Here is an 18,645-nt window from a genome sequence, read left to right as displayed (position 1 = left end):
TCAGAGAAGCTGTTTTGGATTAAAAAACCACGCGCACGTGCACACACACACACACACACACACACTTCTGCTGCTTTCAGTGCAGACCCTAATCTGTCCAATTCCCTAGGTATTCCCTATACAAGCCAGAATATCTACTGAACATAAGATACAGAAAGAGGTTCAGAAGCCCAATAAAAAAAGAGGAGCCTGGGAAGAAGGCGGCTTGTTAAGAGCCCACCTAGGCTCTCCTCTCTCCAGAATCCACCCCTTCCTGGTAATTGCATTCAGACTCCTTTCACAGGAACACAGTTCAAAATCAGGTTTCATATGAAACTCCACTGAGCACCCAAGGAACAAGAGAAAAACAGTTTCCAAGAAGCCTTACAAGAAACTTTTACCGGTTACACATAATGGGGAGTTAATGGTGTTGGTCCATCATTGTCTTTTCACTGGTCACTGAGGGACTTAGAAGACTTAAAAAAAAAAAAAAGGGGGAATTTTTATTGGTCAGATACTCAGAATGAGATGAGAGACTATTGCAGGTCTTGTGACAGAACCAAAAGAGGTCAGTATGGTCTCAAAAAGCTCTCCTGCGACTCTTCCTTATAATCAAGGATCCATTTCTTAGGGTGCCATTAAATCTGAGACCCCTATGCTCCAGCCAACTCAAGGGGGAAAACATTTTGATGGAAATTGATTAGACCACTATATATCCAGAAGCAGTTGCTTTAACGTAGAGCTTGACATAGTGGCAAAAGCCCGCTTCACTATTTTCAGCTGAGTAGGTTCTCTTAGGAGACTGTCAGATTGTTGCCAAAATTTCACATCCCAACCCCACTATTCAGAGCACTGTGGAGGATATGTGATTTAAAACAGATGAAGGCTGCCCCAATTCACGGTTTTGTTAAAAAGTTCATGGGGACACTGCAGTCTATGCAGGGAATGTATGCAAACAAAAGAGAAAGAGTTTGGGATGAAAAATTAGGGAGGTATCTCAAGAGTCCATAGACTTTGTTCTATTTGAGAAAAAGGTGAGGGTCACCTAGATCTTATCAGGCTCTCCCAGAATGGGTGCACTGAATCAGAAGGGGAAACCAGTGCCAGAATACGTTTCACAATTGAGAAAGGAACTTGAAGACATGCTGGAGATGGTTCAAAATAACTTCATGGATAGCCAGAGAATACAAGCAACAATAAGCATGCTTACAATACCTTGGCCTTTTGTCGACAAAACCATACCTGCATCTATACTACTGCCGAGTTCTGTCGACATAACGTCGACAGAACTTGGCAGTTTTGTCAACGTCAGTAAACCTCATTCTATGAGGAATAATGTCTTTTGTCAACAGAGTTCTGTCGATAGAAGGTGTTATTGCATCTACACTGTCCTTTGTGTCGACACTGTCGTGTCGACAAAGCAAGCTGCTTTGTCGACAGAACTGGATGTAGTCTAGACACTCTTTGTCGACAGTATGTCGACAAAGCCTCTGTTGACAAAAGCCTGTAGTCTAGACGTACCCTAAGTGCCCTCACCACAACCGCCCCTGCAGCCAATGGGAGCCGGGAGATAGTGCCTGCAGGCAGCAGAGCACAGAGACCCCACTGACATGCCCCATTTAAGAGCTGCTGCAAGAGGGGGGTGCCACACATTTCTCCTATCAAGCCCCTCTCAGTGTAGACTCTGCAGTAACTTGACTCTAGATATGTTATTCATGTAACTGGAGTTGCGTACCTTAGGTCGACTTTCTGTGGTAGTGTAGACATAGATTCTATGCATATGTAAAGGAACAATATACCTGCATTGACGAATACTACAGTAATACCACAGACATTAAGAATGAAAACACATAATGAACTGAAACAGTTTCAACTGAAAGTGTCAATTCCTCATACCTGTAGTAATGCCAGGTCAGCATCCTGAGCCAGCTGCTGCAGATTCTTCACAGCAGAGGTAGTTTTAATCACTCTCACAAGAGCAGGAGAACAGTCTATTGGGAGCTCATTAAGCAATGATTTCTCATCATTCAGTAGTAATAAGGCATGGTAAGGCCTGCAAAAAGAACATTGTCATCTGTAATTTCTTCCTTCAAGGATGAGGTGCCTCTCACTATCGCACAGAGCTGGAGCATGTGGCCAAGCTACTTGCAAAATAGAGCATCTGATACTGTGATAGCTATAGCGAAGGACTGCGTTACCAGTCAGTTCATTCTTGTTCATGCCACAAGATTAGCTGCCTTCTGTCAAAAGGCATCTTAATCCTCATCACAATTTGGAAAGCCTAAAAGCTGGAAATAAAGATGGTTCTCTATTGGCATACAGGCTAGCCAGACAGGTGGACAGACTGTGCTCCCAAAGATGCAGGGACAGAGCTCATTATGCTCTAATCATCAGAAATGAGCACTAAAATGAAAGTAACACAGCAGGTGACTTTCATGGCTAAATCTCCATAGAATAGCGGGAAACAAAAATGGTACAACACTCACAGGAAATACCAACCCTTCTGTAATTTAGTTACTTCATAGAACTGTGATATTGACAAGAGAACACTTCAGCATGAATATGGTTAAAACGAAGCATTTTGAAGAATGGCATTTTGAATGGGGGAAAATCTTGCAATAACCTCTCAGACAAGATCTTAAACTGTAAACAATGCAGACACTAGCTTAAAAACTCAGCATTACCACAGAGTGTGTTTAGTCAATAATAATGCCACAAATACCTGGAAAATAGATCTAGGCACAAGAGAACAGGCTGGGGGCACAGAGATTGGTTTCAGCTCCCTATCATCACTTAAAGAACCAAAATGGGCTCTAATTTTCACACCACATCACTAAGACCCACAGTCCATTCTCAGATTTGGGAGCACAAAAAAAGTCCACCTTCATTAATTTCTGTAACATCTGTCAGCAAGAAAAGCTGTAGAATGTTTGGGACAATCAAAAAACAAAGGGCAAGAAGTTAAATGTTAAAGAGGCACAAAAACATACAAGTGCTGAAGAACATAGGGAGCTATTTACCTAATAGCTTTCAGGCTTCTTTCAATTGCTTCAGGAGGTATAAAGCTTGTTGCAACATAATGGATTTTATGAGGCAGACAGAAACTCACTTCAAGCCAGTTGTTGATGTGCAATCGTACCACCCCTGTAGTACACAGACTTCAATAAAAAAAAAGAATAAATAATAATATACAGCATTTGTTACCTTTCTCTTGGGTAAAAGCAATGGGGCCGGATTCATCCATGCTGGTGCCAGCACAGCGAGAGAGAAGAGAGACTGCATCTCCCTCCTTTCAGTGGCTGCCAGGGATTAATATGACGCTAGTTCATAAAGTCTGTTTTAATTTGCCTCTTCTAGGCTATTGCAGGGTCACAGAATCATAAGAATGCCCCAACCCTCTCCTTCTCCACCTCCAGTTAGTCCTCACCAATGCACTAGTGAGAGAGGAGGATCTCCTGTAAATGCAATGCAAAGGCCCTGTGCCTCTGGGAGAGATGGGGTGGGGATGGCATACAGGGCAAGGATGAATTAGGCTCAATTTTTCCATTATTGTTTTACTACATGATAAAGTTCCCACACCCCATGGTGGGCATCACAGAGTAACATGTTACCACAACATTGACTCCATAGGTTCTATCTAGTTGGTTTGTTTCCCATTGACCTGCTCATGTTTGTTACAGGAAATCATGAAAGTTGCTGTTAAATGGTCCTTCATTCTAGGAAACCACAACTTGCCCAAAAGAACAGGATTAAAGTGGAGAGAATATGCACTTTAGGAATGATAATGAAGTCTGATCCCAGGGTTTGTCTGGATAGCAGCTTTACGTAAAGTACCTTTTATTTAATACCTTTGGGAAGCAGGTAGTTTGGGGCAGCTAACTTCACTCATGCAGATCTTTGTTCTTGTTTTTAGACAGTGACATATTTACTCTAGGTCTTTAGGAAATTCACTAATTTCTTCACCGCCATCTAAGTATAAGCAACCTATGTAAGACATCCCACATCCTCTCTGAATTATAAACATGTCAGCTTAAAAAGCTATTTCTTGTGACACTAATGTAATGGCTCATGCCATAAGGAAAAAAATCCAAACTTATGACCCATCCCAGCCATTTGACATCAGAATTTACATTAAACAGTTTCTAAAACATAACCTGAAAATCATTGTCTTTATCTGGATTCAGAATCACTGAAATCACCCAACAAAACTCAGTTCTCCTTGGATTACATTTTTGGGTTTTTTTTTTAAACTACATTACACAATATTTTTTTAAAAATTCTAAATAAAAAGTTATTTTTCCGACAAGCTGTATTCCAAACATGCTCACCAACAAAGTTCTTAAAACTGACCAAACTAAACAGTACATGCCAAAAACGAGGGAGCTAATCAACCTCAAGAGGTTTGGATCAGGGTAGTCAGTATCCCACTTCCCCTGGATTTTCAAAACCACAAAACACTAGGAATAAAGAAGTCTTTGCCTAAATCTCACTTCCACAAAACCCAACAGAAAATGGCATTTTATGGAGCATCACTTCTGCAAATCCACGGCTATCCTTTGGGAACTGACCGTTTGCAACTTAAATACAGTGAAAGAAGGGGTCACACCAATCTCCTGACTGCTGACTGACTGCCATATTTTTGACCAATGGAAACTAGTTGTTTGAAAGCTGCTTTGCTGAGGATGCTAGTGCAGAGCAGAGGGTGCTCAAAACAGGCACATAAATTAGCTACTTAACAACATTCAGAGCCCTAAGTGGCCAGGCTTTCAGTCAATATAGAAAACTTATGGCTTCCACTAGCCTATGGCTGAGCCTCTGTGGCTTTATATTTTATATATTTTTGAAATTTTTTGCCAATTTTTTTTAAAGTTTAAAATTTTTAAATCAAAGGGTTGTACACCAGTATAGCAGAGAGATCTGCAGTGGTAAGTGTACAAACAGGAACACAAGAACATTAATATTAATTTTAGGAGCCAGAAACCAAAGTTCAATAACTGTTAGTTTTTAGAGCTGTGCTTTTTCTTTGTATCAGACACTAGATTTCAGCAGAAGCAAATCTAGCAACAAAAGTTTCACACAAAAGGACCAAACATTTCCCTTTATCTCTGTGCAGAACACATTACACACTGCACTTAAAGCCTTGGGGATGCACTTCAACGCTTGGCAGCAGCCAAGCTGGGAAGGGGAAGAAAGAGAACATATGTTGTTTTTTTCCCCTCTGATACCTTCATTTTATGTCAAACTTCAAAGCAAACAAATATTTTTTTAAAAAACCACACATCTTCATTGTAAATATAACTTTAAAGATTAAACATTGCAGTTTCATTTAAATAGATTTTCTAATTATTCTCTGAACGGGGGCATATGGGATTTTTCCTGCCAATGTGACACAGCCTGGAGCTAGCAAGCCCAATTCTGAGATTAGATGGTAGTTCAGTATAAAGCCTTCTCAAATTGCAGTCTCTACTGAGACAGCCACCAAAAGGAGCTAATTACGTCATGAATGTGCTCCCATGATCCTTATGGACACACGAGTCCCATTAATAGCACCACCACAGTTAGGAAACCAGGTGGAGAGAAGAGTTTCCATGTTTTTAAGGTTGCTCAGCATGGGGTGGAGATGGAGGATGCTAGATACTTTAGGACAGATTTACTTTGACCCAGATCTGTGCATTGCAATGTGGATGCCAGAGCTCAAGGTCTGAGCATGGGTCAAATTTACACCAAATATTGCAACCCATGGCATGAATTAACATAATGTTCAAGTTTATCTGATTATTTTTGTGTTTGGAGAAGTCTGAAGTGCCAGCTTTCAAATGAAGCCATATTGCAGATTTAGCTGAGGTGCAGGTACTTGCCACCCCATAACACAGCAGTAGTGGAGCAAACAAGATTCTGTTCTGTGTGGTGCACCAAAATCATTAGACAAGATCTTAATACAGAATCATTATTACTAACAATGATTTGAGCTGCAGAAAGACTATAGCTTCACTCTCAGATCTTAGGCTGAACTTGAAGAGCTGGTAGTTCGAAAAATCCATTATTTGTAAATTGAGAATTTTATATGGAAGCCACTAAGAGTTGGATGCCAGTCACACACACTCCTCAATCCCACATCCAGTCAGCAGCCAGAAACCTTCAAAGAGAATCCAAGGTTACACCACAGTACTCAAAAACTCCCTGGTTTTTCTTGGACTTAAAGAATGAAATTTAACACACACTTGTTTACCCTGGTTAAGGAAGGCCTAGCAGATTTACCTGTAATTGACATACTGTTGGGAAGATGCCATCAAGAGTGAACTCTTAAAAATAACAAATGGTATTCTGGATAGAATATTCCCTCACACTATTTACAATCCTGAAAGGACACATTAAAATAAAAGCATACCGCGCAAAACAAATTATTCGGAGTAGGATCCACAAAGGAACTTAGGACACTGGAACAGCATCTAATTTTTAGGTGCCTAGAAAAACCTGTGATCTACAAAAATGAGTTAGGTGCCTTAGCTCCCTGAACAATGAACAGGGAAAGACTGATACCTAAAAACGCAATCCACAAAAGACAGCATCCTAGTCACGGAGTTACTTAAGCTAGCCAACAGGGGATGCTAACAAGAGGAGAGTGTGCTAAGCAGAAACAGGCTCCTAAATCTGGGCTAGTGGGAGGTTGCCCACAATAATGCCTTGAACATGATTTTCAGAGGTGACAAGCACCAGAGCTCCAATTTAATTCTCCACAAGTACTGAGTGCCTGTGTTAAGCCAGGTCCAATATATCCAAAACTGGGCATCGAAAATTAATAGCTACTTATGGAAATTATGGTCTTAACTTCTGCATCTGTTTCTCCATTTGCAAGTTATACATAATTATATCTACTCACCTTTTTACAGCACTTCATGTCTATAGGACTCTCTACGTGTAGATGCTTATTTGATGCTATTCAAAATGTTCTAGGAAGAGGATTATAGAATTGTGCCGGTAGTCTTCTCTTTGCAATATAAAGCAGTAGCCATCTGGAGCTTTGAATAAGATATACCTCTCTTTGCATGTACACTATTTTGTTATCCGTTATTTATGGCTTTTGTACCAAGCACTGCCATGCAGTCTAGCTGTTACTGTGTCAGTACATCAGCCTAATTCATGTGGTAATAGAATTCTATTGATCTTGTAATAGCTTCTTTTACTGATCCAGAGAGACCAGTTTGTGCCTTAAGTAGTCTCTGGGCTCAACTAGATGATTAGTCAGTACTACTGCAAGGTAGGGTGTAAATCTACTGCATACTAGCAAGTCACACACTAACTGGTCATGTGGACCCTGCTACTGTGCACTGAAGGGTTCACACCAGGGAACTTTCAATCTGCCACACACTGACCTAGTCTTCTAGAAAAGCTCGCTGTCTCAAAACCCATTTGTGGGGTCTCTAATAGCTATTACATTTAATCGGTTTTCCAGCTTTAAATTTCTACAAAGTCTGCCTGTCTTGTGGGGACATCTGACATTTTGTGAGTCAAAGCTGAAACAAATGTTAATAGAAAAGAGACACCACCCTCATGAAGATGTCCTCTTTTTGTTCATTCTTGCTTTGGTTGTCACCCCCCTAAAAGAAATCAGTCCGTCTGAAAGCATGTGGCTGCTTTTGATGTATGAAAAAACATCTGGAGAGGGACGGAAACAGAAGAGCGCTGCTAAATAAAGACAGAGGTTTTGAAGAAGAAAATATTAAGTGGTGGCTGGTGTAATCCAAGCAAACGTTCTCTGCAGCTGCAGTTTAAACTATGGCAAACCAACAGTCTGTTGAGTTACCTACTCCAAATTTAGGGATGTAAAATCCCATTTAGTTAAATTAATTAACCTTTTAAACTTAATGTTTAACCAGTTAACTGATTAAACAGGGGCAGGCTGAGAGTCTGTTCCAGCCTGCTGGGCTGGCCCCCCCTGCCCATCACAGACAGGCTGGAGCAAGCCTTGTGCCACAGGCAGGGGTGCTCCATCTCTCTGAGCTGCTGGCTTCCAGCTTGTGGGGGGAAGTGGGGGGAAAGGGAGAGGGGGAGAGGATAAAGGGAAAACTCCTGGCTCCCAAACCCCCCCCCCCCCCGACTGGGAGTCAGCAGGCTCAAGTGGGCTGGGAGCTGACAACCCTCCCCTCCCCAACGCACAAGCCTGCACCCTTCCCGCAAATCCGCATAGGCTGGGAGCCAGCAGCCCCCACCTCCCACTGTGTAAGGTTGCTGACTCCCAGCCTATAGGTGGAGAGCTGCTCTCCGGTAACAGCCATTACCTGGAAAGCATTACCCCCAATTTGAAGTAATGGGAGGATTTAGGTTTTCATGAGGGATGCTGCTTTGTAAAATTTGAGAAACATCCAAGAAATAAGCTGGAACTGAGGTATCTTGGCCTTCAAGCCATTGTTTTTGGCCACATTATAAGCAGAGTTGTATGAAAAGGGTATAAGAATCTCAATACCAAATTCTGTGTTTAAAACAGCATTTTGAGCTGTGACAAAAGTTCAGATTTTTATACATCTCATGACACAGATGCACCAGGGATAGGTCAGATCTGGCTTGAAGTACTTCAGTGCCATCTAGTGGGAAGTACCTTTTAGAAAAATACTTTGAAACAATTGCATCCCCCTCAGATAGCACCAGAGCTTCAAATTAATCACACTCAGAGCTTTGGCACTAATGAAAATCAGATCCAAGATGTTTCCAACAGGGCATCCAAAAATCAGTGGATCTTTCTGACTCACTTGAGAGACTCGCCCAAGTGAGTCACTAGCAGAACCAGAACCAGAACCTGCCTTGCAACTCCATGTGTCCTATCTAGTGCATCATGGTGCTTTGCTGAGGAGGAAAATGACAAACTCATGCAATTGGCTACCACTGTATCAAGATTTATAACTATTTAATTCTTTTGCCCGCCTCAGACTAATTACACAGATAAAAAGCATATCATTTTGTAAACAACTGTAATTTTACAGTGATGCTGACACACTGCCACAAAAGCATACTCTAAAGATATATAGCAAACAGCAACTGGTAAGGAAAACAAACAAGTTCATTCCAGCTTTAGCTGGAACAGTCTGGTAACACCTTAAAATGATAAATAAGCTAGGTAAAATAATCCAAGAGGAGTCCATTGGACAATGCTCTAGGTCAAGATGAGAATGTGGGAGAAGTTTACACTACAACATGGATGAGGGCTAGGAGGTGGTCTACTGCCCCAGTCCAAGTCTCTCTCACTGGATGGCAGCTGCTAGTATGCTGGAGAAATCAGATGGGCAGTAGGGATGTAAAATCCTGTTTAATCAGTTAAGCACTATGTTTAATCAGTTAACAGATTAAAGGGGGCATGGCCAGGGAAGCCACTCCAGTCCCAGTGGCCTGGAGCAGTCCCTTCACCCGCCAAGGCCAGGCTAGAGTGACCCCCCGCCCCCCCCCCCACCACAAGCAGGGGTTGATCCAGCCTGGCCCACTCAGTGGCAGGCCCAGATGCGTCGCAAACAGACACTGCTCCAGCCCGACCCTGTCCACAACGAGCCCAGGCATGTTGCAGGCAGGGGCTATTCCAAATGCCAGAGAAGTCCCTGCCTGCAGCGGGCCTCATCCAACGTGGCAGGTGGGGAGCTGCTCCAGTCCCCACTGGTTGACACTTAACGGATGATGCTAATGGGCACCACTAAGGATTTTCTGTCCTCACATGAGTTTTGGTCCTAGTGTAAAAATTCTCAGTTACTATTCTCAGTCACTAGGTGTCACTGTATTACTGAGCAGACACCATAGTCTAAATGCAGTGGCAACCTGAGGGAGTCAAATAAATAATCCAGAAGGTTTTTTTTTTTTTTAAAGGAAGAAACTGGGTGAAATGTTATTCAAATCCAGGTCAGGAAAAGTGTTTTGAAATTAACTCAGAGATGCTTACGAGATTCACATAATTCCTGAAGTTTCTTTCAAAGGGGCCCAAATTTCTTCCAGAAGTTTAAGATCACAAGCAATTTAAATAACGCAGAAAAAACTGGACAATCATTCCTATCCAAAATGCTTCTCTGGCCCCCACTGCAGTAGTATCTAAGTATACGTCTAATGTATTTATCCTCACAACCACCCAGTGAGGTAGAAAAGTGCTATTACCCTTGTTCTGTAGCTGGGGAATTTAAGGTCCAGACAGAATATGTGACAACCAAAGTTACTCAGTAAGTCTGTGGCAGAACAAGGACTTGAAGCCTGGCCTGTAGAATCCCACGCAAGAATCTTAAATACTGAGTTAACCTTCCTGCTCTACTTATCTGACAACGCCCCCAGTTCAGAGATCCCTTTTCCCCACATGGAGCTAGTGATTACACACAGGTCAAAGACATTTAATCAACAAGCAGAGGACCACTGGTTACCAGGAGGATTCTTCTTACCTGTCATAAGCTTCCTTGAGGTCTCTGGCCAGCTTGCACTTGGGTAGAATATGATGGAAAGGTGATTGTGGACCTTCTGCTGCTATGGAAGTATTAAAACAAGAAAGCACTCAACTGTTTTCAAATCAGAAAAGCCTTGCTTTCAGACAGTCACCTGAATTCTGCACAATAGACTCTGCAGAGATATTAGACAATGATATTCAAGTCTGTTTACTCCACATTGTTTTAAGTAAAAAACTGTAAAAAGTCACCACTCTTTTTTAATACCAACTTTATGCAGCCTTAGGCCTTTTCATTTATCTGATGAGCAACTACTATGTTTTTACGTCTACGTTTTAGTTTTTCATGCTTGTAGCAAGACAAAACATGTTGTGTCCCTGTGTAAGTAAAGTTTGGCATATACACACCTAAGAGATTAATGCTGGTTTGTTAGCAGAAATTGACTCCATGCTTTAGCTGTAATAGCTCATATGCAACAGGCTTACTCTCAGCAGAGACGGGTGCTTTTGCAAATTTTACTGAGTAACCTTAAAAGGGGGCATATCTTCATAACAGGACAAAACAGTGACACGTAATCATATACACTAGCATGGAGCTTCCACAACAAAACATCCTCTTGAGGATGACCAGAAAACTTGGGATTCAGGGTCACAAAATTGAGAAACTGGATTTGAAGTTTCAGGGGGGGGCTTTACCACATCTGGATAGCAAATGCAATAGAGTGCAAAACTCTATCCCTTGTAATCCCTAGTGAATGACAAGAGCAAAGCTAATCACAAAAGAAACTGACTACTTCACTTGTGGAGCTGGCATCTCTATGCAACACAGGTGACATCAGAGAGGATAAGGTAAAGTGTTGTCAAAGGCAGTCAGAACAATAAAAGTAACAGAACCAAATTCAAACTGGCCCCATTCACAGAGTGCCCTTTGTTTATACCCAAAAGCATGAAAAGAGGGGGAGGGAGAAATCAAATTACACCAAGATTTCAGGGACACCAGAAGAGCTGTATCTGGGGAGTACTTTATTCTTCTGCAAACTGCAGTTTTCATTGTTCTGTGTTTTAAAAATATCACACTAAAATATAAATATCCTTTGCAAACACCAAAGATGGGCTCTGACAGACTGGTAAGCTATGTCAACTATGAGATGTTTACTTCAGCTGCAGTTCATGCAACCACTGCAAGATTTTATGCACAGGAATCCTGACAAAGGATCACGAGCAAACTCTGACCGTAGGCAAAGCCACATAGTGCAAACATGTTCCAATGCTGAGATCTTGCTGCATTATGATTGGTCTTTCAGCATCAGCATTTTCAGTGACATTGTATGCTGAATGTATAACTATAGACCGACCACAAATCAACAACAATAAACCCACCCAGAAAAGAGTGACAAACCTCTTCTCAGCTCTGCAAGGAAATATTTTCCTTTCTTTCTCTCTCTCTCACACTCACTCACACAGTTTTGTTTTCTTAAACAAATGAACAAAATAAAATGACAAGCACAAAAAGTTCTGCAATAACAGAGCTCTTTGAAAGATTGCATACACCTTGAAGTCTTTAGCAGGAATCAGTGTTTTAAGAGCTTGAGAGGAGTCATCTCAGGGGCTACAAGGGGAAGGGAAAAGCAGACACAAGGCCAGAGAAGGCCTGTTTGTTCAACTGAATCATACACAGCACGCAGCATTGTTATAGCCATGTGTGTCCCAGGATATTAGCGAGACAATACCTTTAAAGAGCTCTATATAAACTCGAAAGCTTGTGTCTAACCAACAGAAGTAATTAAAGATATTACCTCTCCTACCTTGTCTGAAAATCATAGTGAAAATCAGGAAATCGATTATAGCAAAGTCTCCATGTGTTTTCCTGTACAACCCCTACTTTGTGGGAAAACATATCTGGGCTGATTTCAAGCATACCACCACTCTCCACATAGCTTTAACAATGGGGATCTATTGTAATTAAGCTTATAGAGAAGAACATTTTACACTGTGGCAGTATTCCTTTTTAAACAACTGCGTTCCAAAACGAACAAGTCTCATTCTTTTTTTGCTCACTTGTTTAAATGCACCATAATCTGGCAATTACATTCTAGGTAATTTCTCTCCAGCAGAACATGGAAGAGATGGCTTTTAGTCCACTTTTGCACATAACATAAGATTCTGATCTTACACATGATCCCCAAGCAGGCTGGGAATACAAGGCTCTAAAAAACATAAAAGGTTTGCTCAATAAGTCACTTTGTAACCCAGTTTTGATTCCTGCTACTGACTCACTCTCATTATAAACATAAAATATTAATATTCTTGGACCATGGTAATCTGCATTTAAGTGAATTAGTCAATTATTGTCCAATTTAATGAGTATCTTACATTAAGATAAGCTCCCCATGAGCCAGAGCTCAGAACTCACTTTCCGACATGGCAGATACTTCATCCTGAATGGCTAAGATCAGCTTGGCCTCTCTGGTCAGGTACTGGCAACGACGCTCCTCATGCTGTAGAACTATGGCAATTCGACGAGAGAGATTATGTAAACAGTTTATCACCGATGGATCTGCATTGGCCTACAGGCAATAAGGAATAGACCTGGTCAATAATTCAATAGCTGCCAAATACATGAAATTAAGCTGAATAGTGCAGCACTGCTGGACAAATTATTTTTAATAATTTACATTAAAGATAATGAATTATCTTTAATAGTTAGGCTGCAGATGAACTTTCCTGGTGATTGTCAAGAGAAATGAGATTTCTCACACAGTTATAAGACAGAAGGACAGAGATCCAGAACTACAGCAAGTCCATCACACGTGACTAAGGCCTAGAAACAGTCATGAAAACAATGAGGTGGGATCGCCAGAGAAACTGATGAGAAGGAAATTTTAAATGACTGAAAAATTAATATCAATACATTCCAATACAAAAGTACTGGAAATATAAAGGATGACAGCTTTTCCAACAAGCCTTTTAATTGTATCCTTTGGTATATATGGTTGATTTTCTTCCACTATTTGATCTGAGGAAGTGGGTCTGGCCCACGAAAGCTCACCATCTATTAAACCATCTTGTTAGTCTTTAAAGTGCTACATAGTCCTGTTTTTTGTTTCAGCCTGTCCTTTCCACATTGTAGCAGCAGTGTTTGTTTTATTAATTTTAGTGTAACTTTAGGCAGCAGCTTCTTACTCAGACAACAAGTCACACAGCCACCATTATTTTAATTCTCTTCACCTGAATCAAAGCCTGGTAACCCACAGAAATAGGGACTAATCATGCAAAGATCTGGCTCCAGAGCAGAGCTATATAGTGAAAACACATGTCCCAACATTCAGATCCTGCATATCAATGGACTTTTGGCATTTTCAACCTTTTATATTAATCACTGAAGAACTAACAAGGCACTACCATATTTTTAATCCCAGAGAAAATGGAATTGGATTTATGTTTCCATACATCTCAAAAATATTAATTATTTAAAACGTTTAATTTGTATGTGATGGGCTGGAAAGCCTATCTGTCAGAGACAGCTGATAGGAACAGCGAGCCCCACCTTAAGCCAGGAAGGGTGCAGTAAGCAGCTGCTGTACGTTTGTTAAGACATTTTAAAGGAATTTAAGGTTCAGGCAGCAGATAACTTGGCATCTAAACTAGAAAACCATGAATTGACATTTTTACAGGCCAACATTTTTGCTGAGTCATGACACATTGGTAGGGCTGAAATTTAGCACAAGCAGGATCACTACTGATTATAACATTTGGGTCTTAGCCTGTTGTCTGTCTGCAGCAGATGGACTCTCACCTTTATCTTAAAATACCTCCACCCACAATTTGGTGAAGTTGTCTGCAGCAGTAACCCTATGTTAGACAAATTCTGCTTGATTTACATGTTGTGTGTTCCAGTCTCAGTTTTCTATGAAGGGAATGTTATTTTTTTAAATGGCAAAATAAACTACAGCCGTATTTCAAAGCCAGAGTTTCTGCTTTTACTCACTGTAACAAGGCCATTAGAAATTAGATCCTACAGAAATTCAAACTACACCAAAGTCAATGGCTTCTCTGCAAAAATCATCAAGATGGCAACATGTGAATAAATGAGCAATGTTTTCAACATAGCCAGCTTCAGAATGATGTTTATATATTTTAGATTTTCTTAATTCAATTCTGGGACCATTCTCTCTCTATTTTAACTCTCTGAAGAGAGAAAGCAGAAACCCCTGTTGTCTTCATCAGGGAGAACTTAGTCATGACAAAAAAAGCCAACAGCAAAAAACATATTAATGTAACTGAAAAATCTGTTTCACTGACAGTGCTCTATCAACTGGGGAAAGTAGAGAGTTAAAAGGCTCTTTTCCATTTCTGGACATGAATTCAAGAGTCCCAAACAGAGGCTGTATCACAACAAATTGCTTTACAAAAGGCCTAGTTTTCTTGGGTATAACTCCCTTAATCCTTCATATAAGTCTTCTTAGCTCATATTCATGCATTTCTCACACACACACACACACACACACACACACACACACACACACACACACACACACACACACACACACACACACACACACACACACACACACACACACACACACACACACACACACACACACACACACACACACACACACACACCCCCTACATCTACAACACTCAGGCTTACGGATTGGGAAGGGAAAGCCAGAGCTGGGAAATCAAATGCTAGTTTCACACATGGAAGCTTTTATGCAATGAAAGAGGATGGATTAGGCTTCTCTAAAGACTATAGCAATTGTACTACAAAAGTTAGAATCAGAATGAGTGTTTGAGCAAACCCCCTCCCAGAATGTATGGGCTAAATACGAGCCTCACTATGTGACTAAGTAAAATACAGCAGGCTTGACCAGAAGAGAGAAAAACGGTTTTGTGACTTAGGCTATTGACCTATAAATAAGTCGCTCCTGATAATATTACACAGTATCTGCCACTCTGAACTTAAGACTCAACCATTGCCTGATGCCTTCTTTACCTTGGCTCACACTAATAGAAAAAGATCCCACATTTAAAATGTTATCAAATTCAAAGAAATACTCCTAAATATGTCCATCAGGGACTCTCTCAAAAACACTACAGTATGACTTGGGGCGACAAAGAAAGCTCTTCTGAAATGTCACTACAGAAGGGTTTATAAGAGAGCTAGTAATTTCACTGTAGAAATCTGAGGCCCTTCTCCCACAAACCCGGAATTTCTCCTGAATGTGACAAGGGTAGCAAGGCCAGCAAACCAAACACTACCTCCAGTAAAAGGCCAGATACAGATGAAACCACGAACCTCTTGATGCAAGAGACACACAACCCGACTCATTCCAGAAAGCTGTGTTACGGACAGAAAGGGACTCCCAAGTCCCTTCACATCTAAAAACATAGCCTAAACTTGGTGCTTTGATTCTTGTGATATATGCATTAAGTATCCCTTAACTTCTGAGTGTATTTGCTAATTAGTCACTGTGACAGAACCCAGGAAATGTTACTTTGCTTTTACTTCAGAATTTGAATTGCTCAGTACATGCTATACTTAAGATGGCCAAACTGTTTTCATATATCAATTTTCACTCCTAAATTTTGAAAAATTAGCCTCTTGCACTGAAATTTTCCATACTTGAATTGTGCCTGTTTATGGTTTCTACTCTGAGGACAGCCTCTTCAGCTGCTTTTTGATTTGTGTGTGCATGGGGGAAATTTTCACTGCAAAATATAACAGCTACACTTCCTGCTGTTCATTATTTCTTATAAACAGATTGCCTGCTAAGCTTAAAAAAAGACTTGATTATTCAAAAATGCTGAGTTTTGGAATCTGACCTTTCAGATGCTTGATAAAGAGTATATTCACAGGTGTTTGAGAAAAGTCAGCTGGAAATTCATTAAGGATGTTTGACAATTGCATCCAGAATGCCAAGGAGGGATACTGTTAAATGTGAACACACATTCCTGGAGAGCTCGTCTACTTACACATGCAGGCGGTTCATTCATATTCTATACCCCTAGACCTTGAACTGAAGGTTAGCACACCTCTGGCCTGGTCAGGCCTCCTTTATTCCCTCAAGTCTCTGACAAAGTATGCTTTTTATTGAGAGAGCACCAATTCTCATGTATATTCAAATTTCCAAGCATACCAAGCGTGCGGAGAACTTCACACACACAAGCAGAGTTTAAGCCACTATGCACCCGTTAAGATCACTGTCCTCTAGATTGAAAACAACATCCAACCCTTTATTGCCCTCCTAACAAGTGGAACAACAAGTGGATCTCCAGTGTACACATGTGCTGCCAGCATAAAGAAACCAGCGTGGCTCATTAAGTGCACATGTACGTGACGCATCTTTAATGCCATGAAGCACTCTGACACCATGGTAATGAGGACTACAGAAATGCCTATCAATTAACAGCAAATACATTAACAACTCCACATTTCAGAGGCAGTAACACTGTGCTTGGAAGCAACATACCTGTGCCTCTAGCACTGGGATCTATGAATAGTCTTATTAATAATACAAGGGTTCATTTGAGGCAGGAAACGTCTCTCTCATCTGTATATCAATAGGCAAACAATAATTTAAGATTACAATTTAACATCTTAAAAGTCAGGATATGTACAAATTGAGGTTTTCACAGCAATATTGCATTGGCCTTGCTGCACCTAGTCTTTTCTATTCTTGTTCAAGGGATACTTGTACATTCCTGCCTATTATCAATATATACCACTAAACATACAGAATATGCAGCAATACTAATCTCAACTATGAAGCAGAACCTCAACTTTTACATTTATCTGCAAAAGAAAAGACTGGAGGTGAAGACCCATAAAATAATCAGTGGCTGTAGTGACTATTAAAAGCCTAAGTACATTGACAACTGGAGTGGATCGGTATAGGGAAGAGGGATTATACTCGTTGGAACACATGAAATAACGCAGAGTAATGATGCAATTAACATTTGTTCTATGAGGAAAAAAGTTTCCCATCAATGAAAACGCATTCACCTATGAAATCACATCTCCAATGAACAAATACGTTCCAATTACTTGGTGTATTTAAAAGAAGACTAGCTAAAGTTCCGTCAATGGCCTATTTGAAACAATCATTCCCTGACCCATATGAGAGAGGCTGAAAGAGGTGACAGGACTCTTCATCTTATGACTTCTATGATCACTAACTATACATCTTCAGTGTCATGTTTAGTACTGTTTTTACATATTTCAAATGAAGAACTCTGGTTTATAGTGAAAGAAGGCAGAGAACATGTGCTACTGAAATGTTACTGTCATTTGAACTAATAGTCCTTATAAAATACAGAATCTATTCTTGGGTAAAAACAGTCCTTACCCTTAAGGCAAATACAACATTAAAGAGAATCATGGTGGGCATCTCTCTCTTTGGTGATGGATCAGTTTTGGATACCTGCAAAATACACACATTATATATAAAGGCAGTACCTTTAAGACAGTTTTAAAGTAGCACAGATTCAATTACTACAAAACTAGATTCCTGAGAATTTCTTAAGATAATTCAGCTGTATTTGGACATGGTCTTCATTTAACAGATCCAGTCTTATTAGGTTAACTCTTGTTGCATTTCACCACTAGCTATTTATTCCTTCAAAAGGGACTCACTATAGTTCTACATAGTGTTCAAATGCAGTTCTAAAATAGTAGATTTTCTCCAACATTAGGCGTTTTGGAAGCCTCTTCCCCAAAACCACTTCTCATCACAACAAAAGACTTTAGAGATTTAATTTAAAAATATAGATGTTTGAAAAAAATAAAACCAAGCAAGACAAAACAGGTAGAATTCCTTCATTAGGAATGATTACATTTATTATTCCACTGACCAAATGTCTCCACAAGATGGAGTAGGAGATCAAATGACATGTCTGAACTCCCGGAGAGCTCCATAATGCTTATGCCTAATCTTCACAAGTGTGAAAAGCCCTCACAGCCTACGGGTTTTGAGACCCATGTAACACACAGTTCAGGGAAACAAATGAGACCATTTATCAGTATTCTTTAAAAAAATAGATAAAACAATAAGGAAAGAGAAGATCTGTTTTCTAAAGGTTCAAATGAGAGTCAAGTTAACAGGAGAAAGGGACCACTTTGTCCTGCAGTTTTGATATCAAGTCTCATTCCTATTATAGTTTAAGGGAGTGTCATCACGGACAATATTTGGATCAGGTCTCACAATTTAGTAACAGATTTTTTGGGGGAAGGGTGGTAAAATTTCACAGGGTCTGCAAGG

At 40.4% G+C, this 18,645-nt stretch overlaps 1 protein-coding gene across 11 annotated transcripts in view; it reads right to left on the bottom strand.

The window, feature by feature from the left end:
• NPRL3 (NPR3 like, GATOR1 complex subunit) overlaps positions 1–18,645 on the bottom strand; it is a 91,651-nt gene that overhangs the window by 55,614 nt on the left and 17,392 nt on the right. For 10 of the 11 annotated variants that reach the window (XR_012896095.1, XR_012896096.1, XR_012896098.1 and 7 more), the window contains 5 exons: positions 17,734–17,808; positions 12,795–12,948; positions 10,383–10,464; positions 3,000–3,137; positions 1,876–2,032 (listed from right to left, as the gene is read on the bottom strand). Coding sequence is in view for 2 of the 11 variants with exons in the window: in XM_075899191.1 (XP_075755306.1) it covers positions 1,876–2,032; positions 3,000–3,137; positions 10,383–10,464; positions 12,795–12,948; positions 17,734–17,808 (606 nt within the window). In the remaining 9 variants the exon portion in view is untranslated. The remainder of the gene's footprint in view (positions 1–1,875; positions 2,033–2,999; positions 3,138–10,382; positions 10,465–12,794; positions 12,949–17,733; positions 17,809–18,645) is intronic. The other variant, XR_012896097.1, reaches the window with a different exon arrangement.

This window comes from Pelodiscus sinensis, chromosome 16, assembly GCF_049634645.1.
Source record: "Pelodiscus sinensis isolate JC-2024 chromosome 16, ASM4963464v1, whole genome shotgun sequence".
NCBI lineage: Eukaryota > Metazoa > Chordata > Testudines > Trionychidae > Pelodiscus > Pelodiscus sinensis.
Note: the sequence above shows the minus strand (reverse complement) of the source record. Positions and strands in the feature narration are given on the sequence as shown.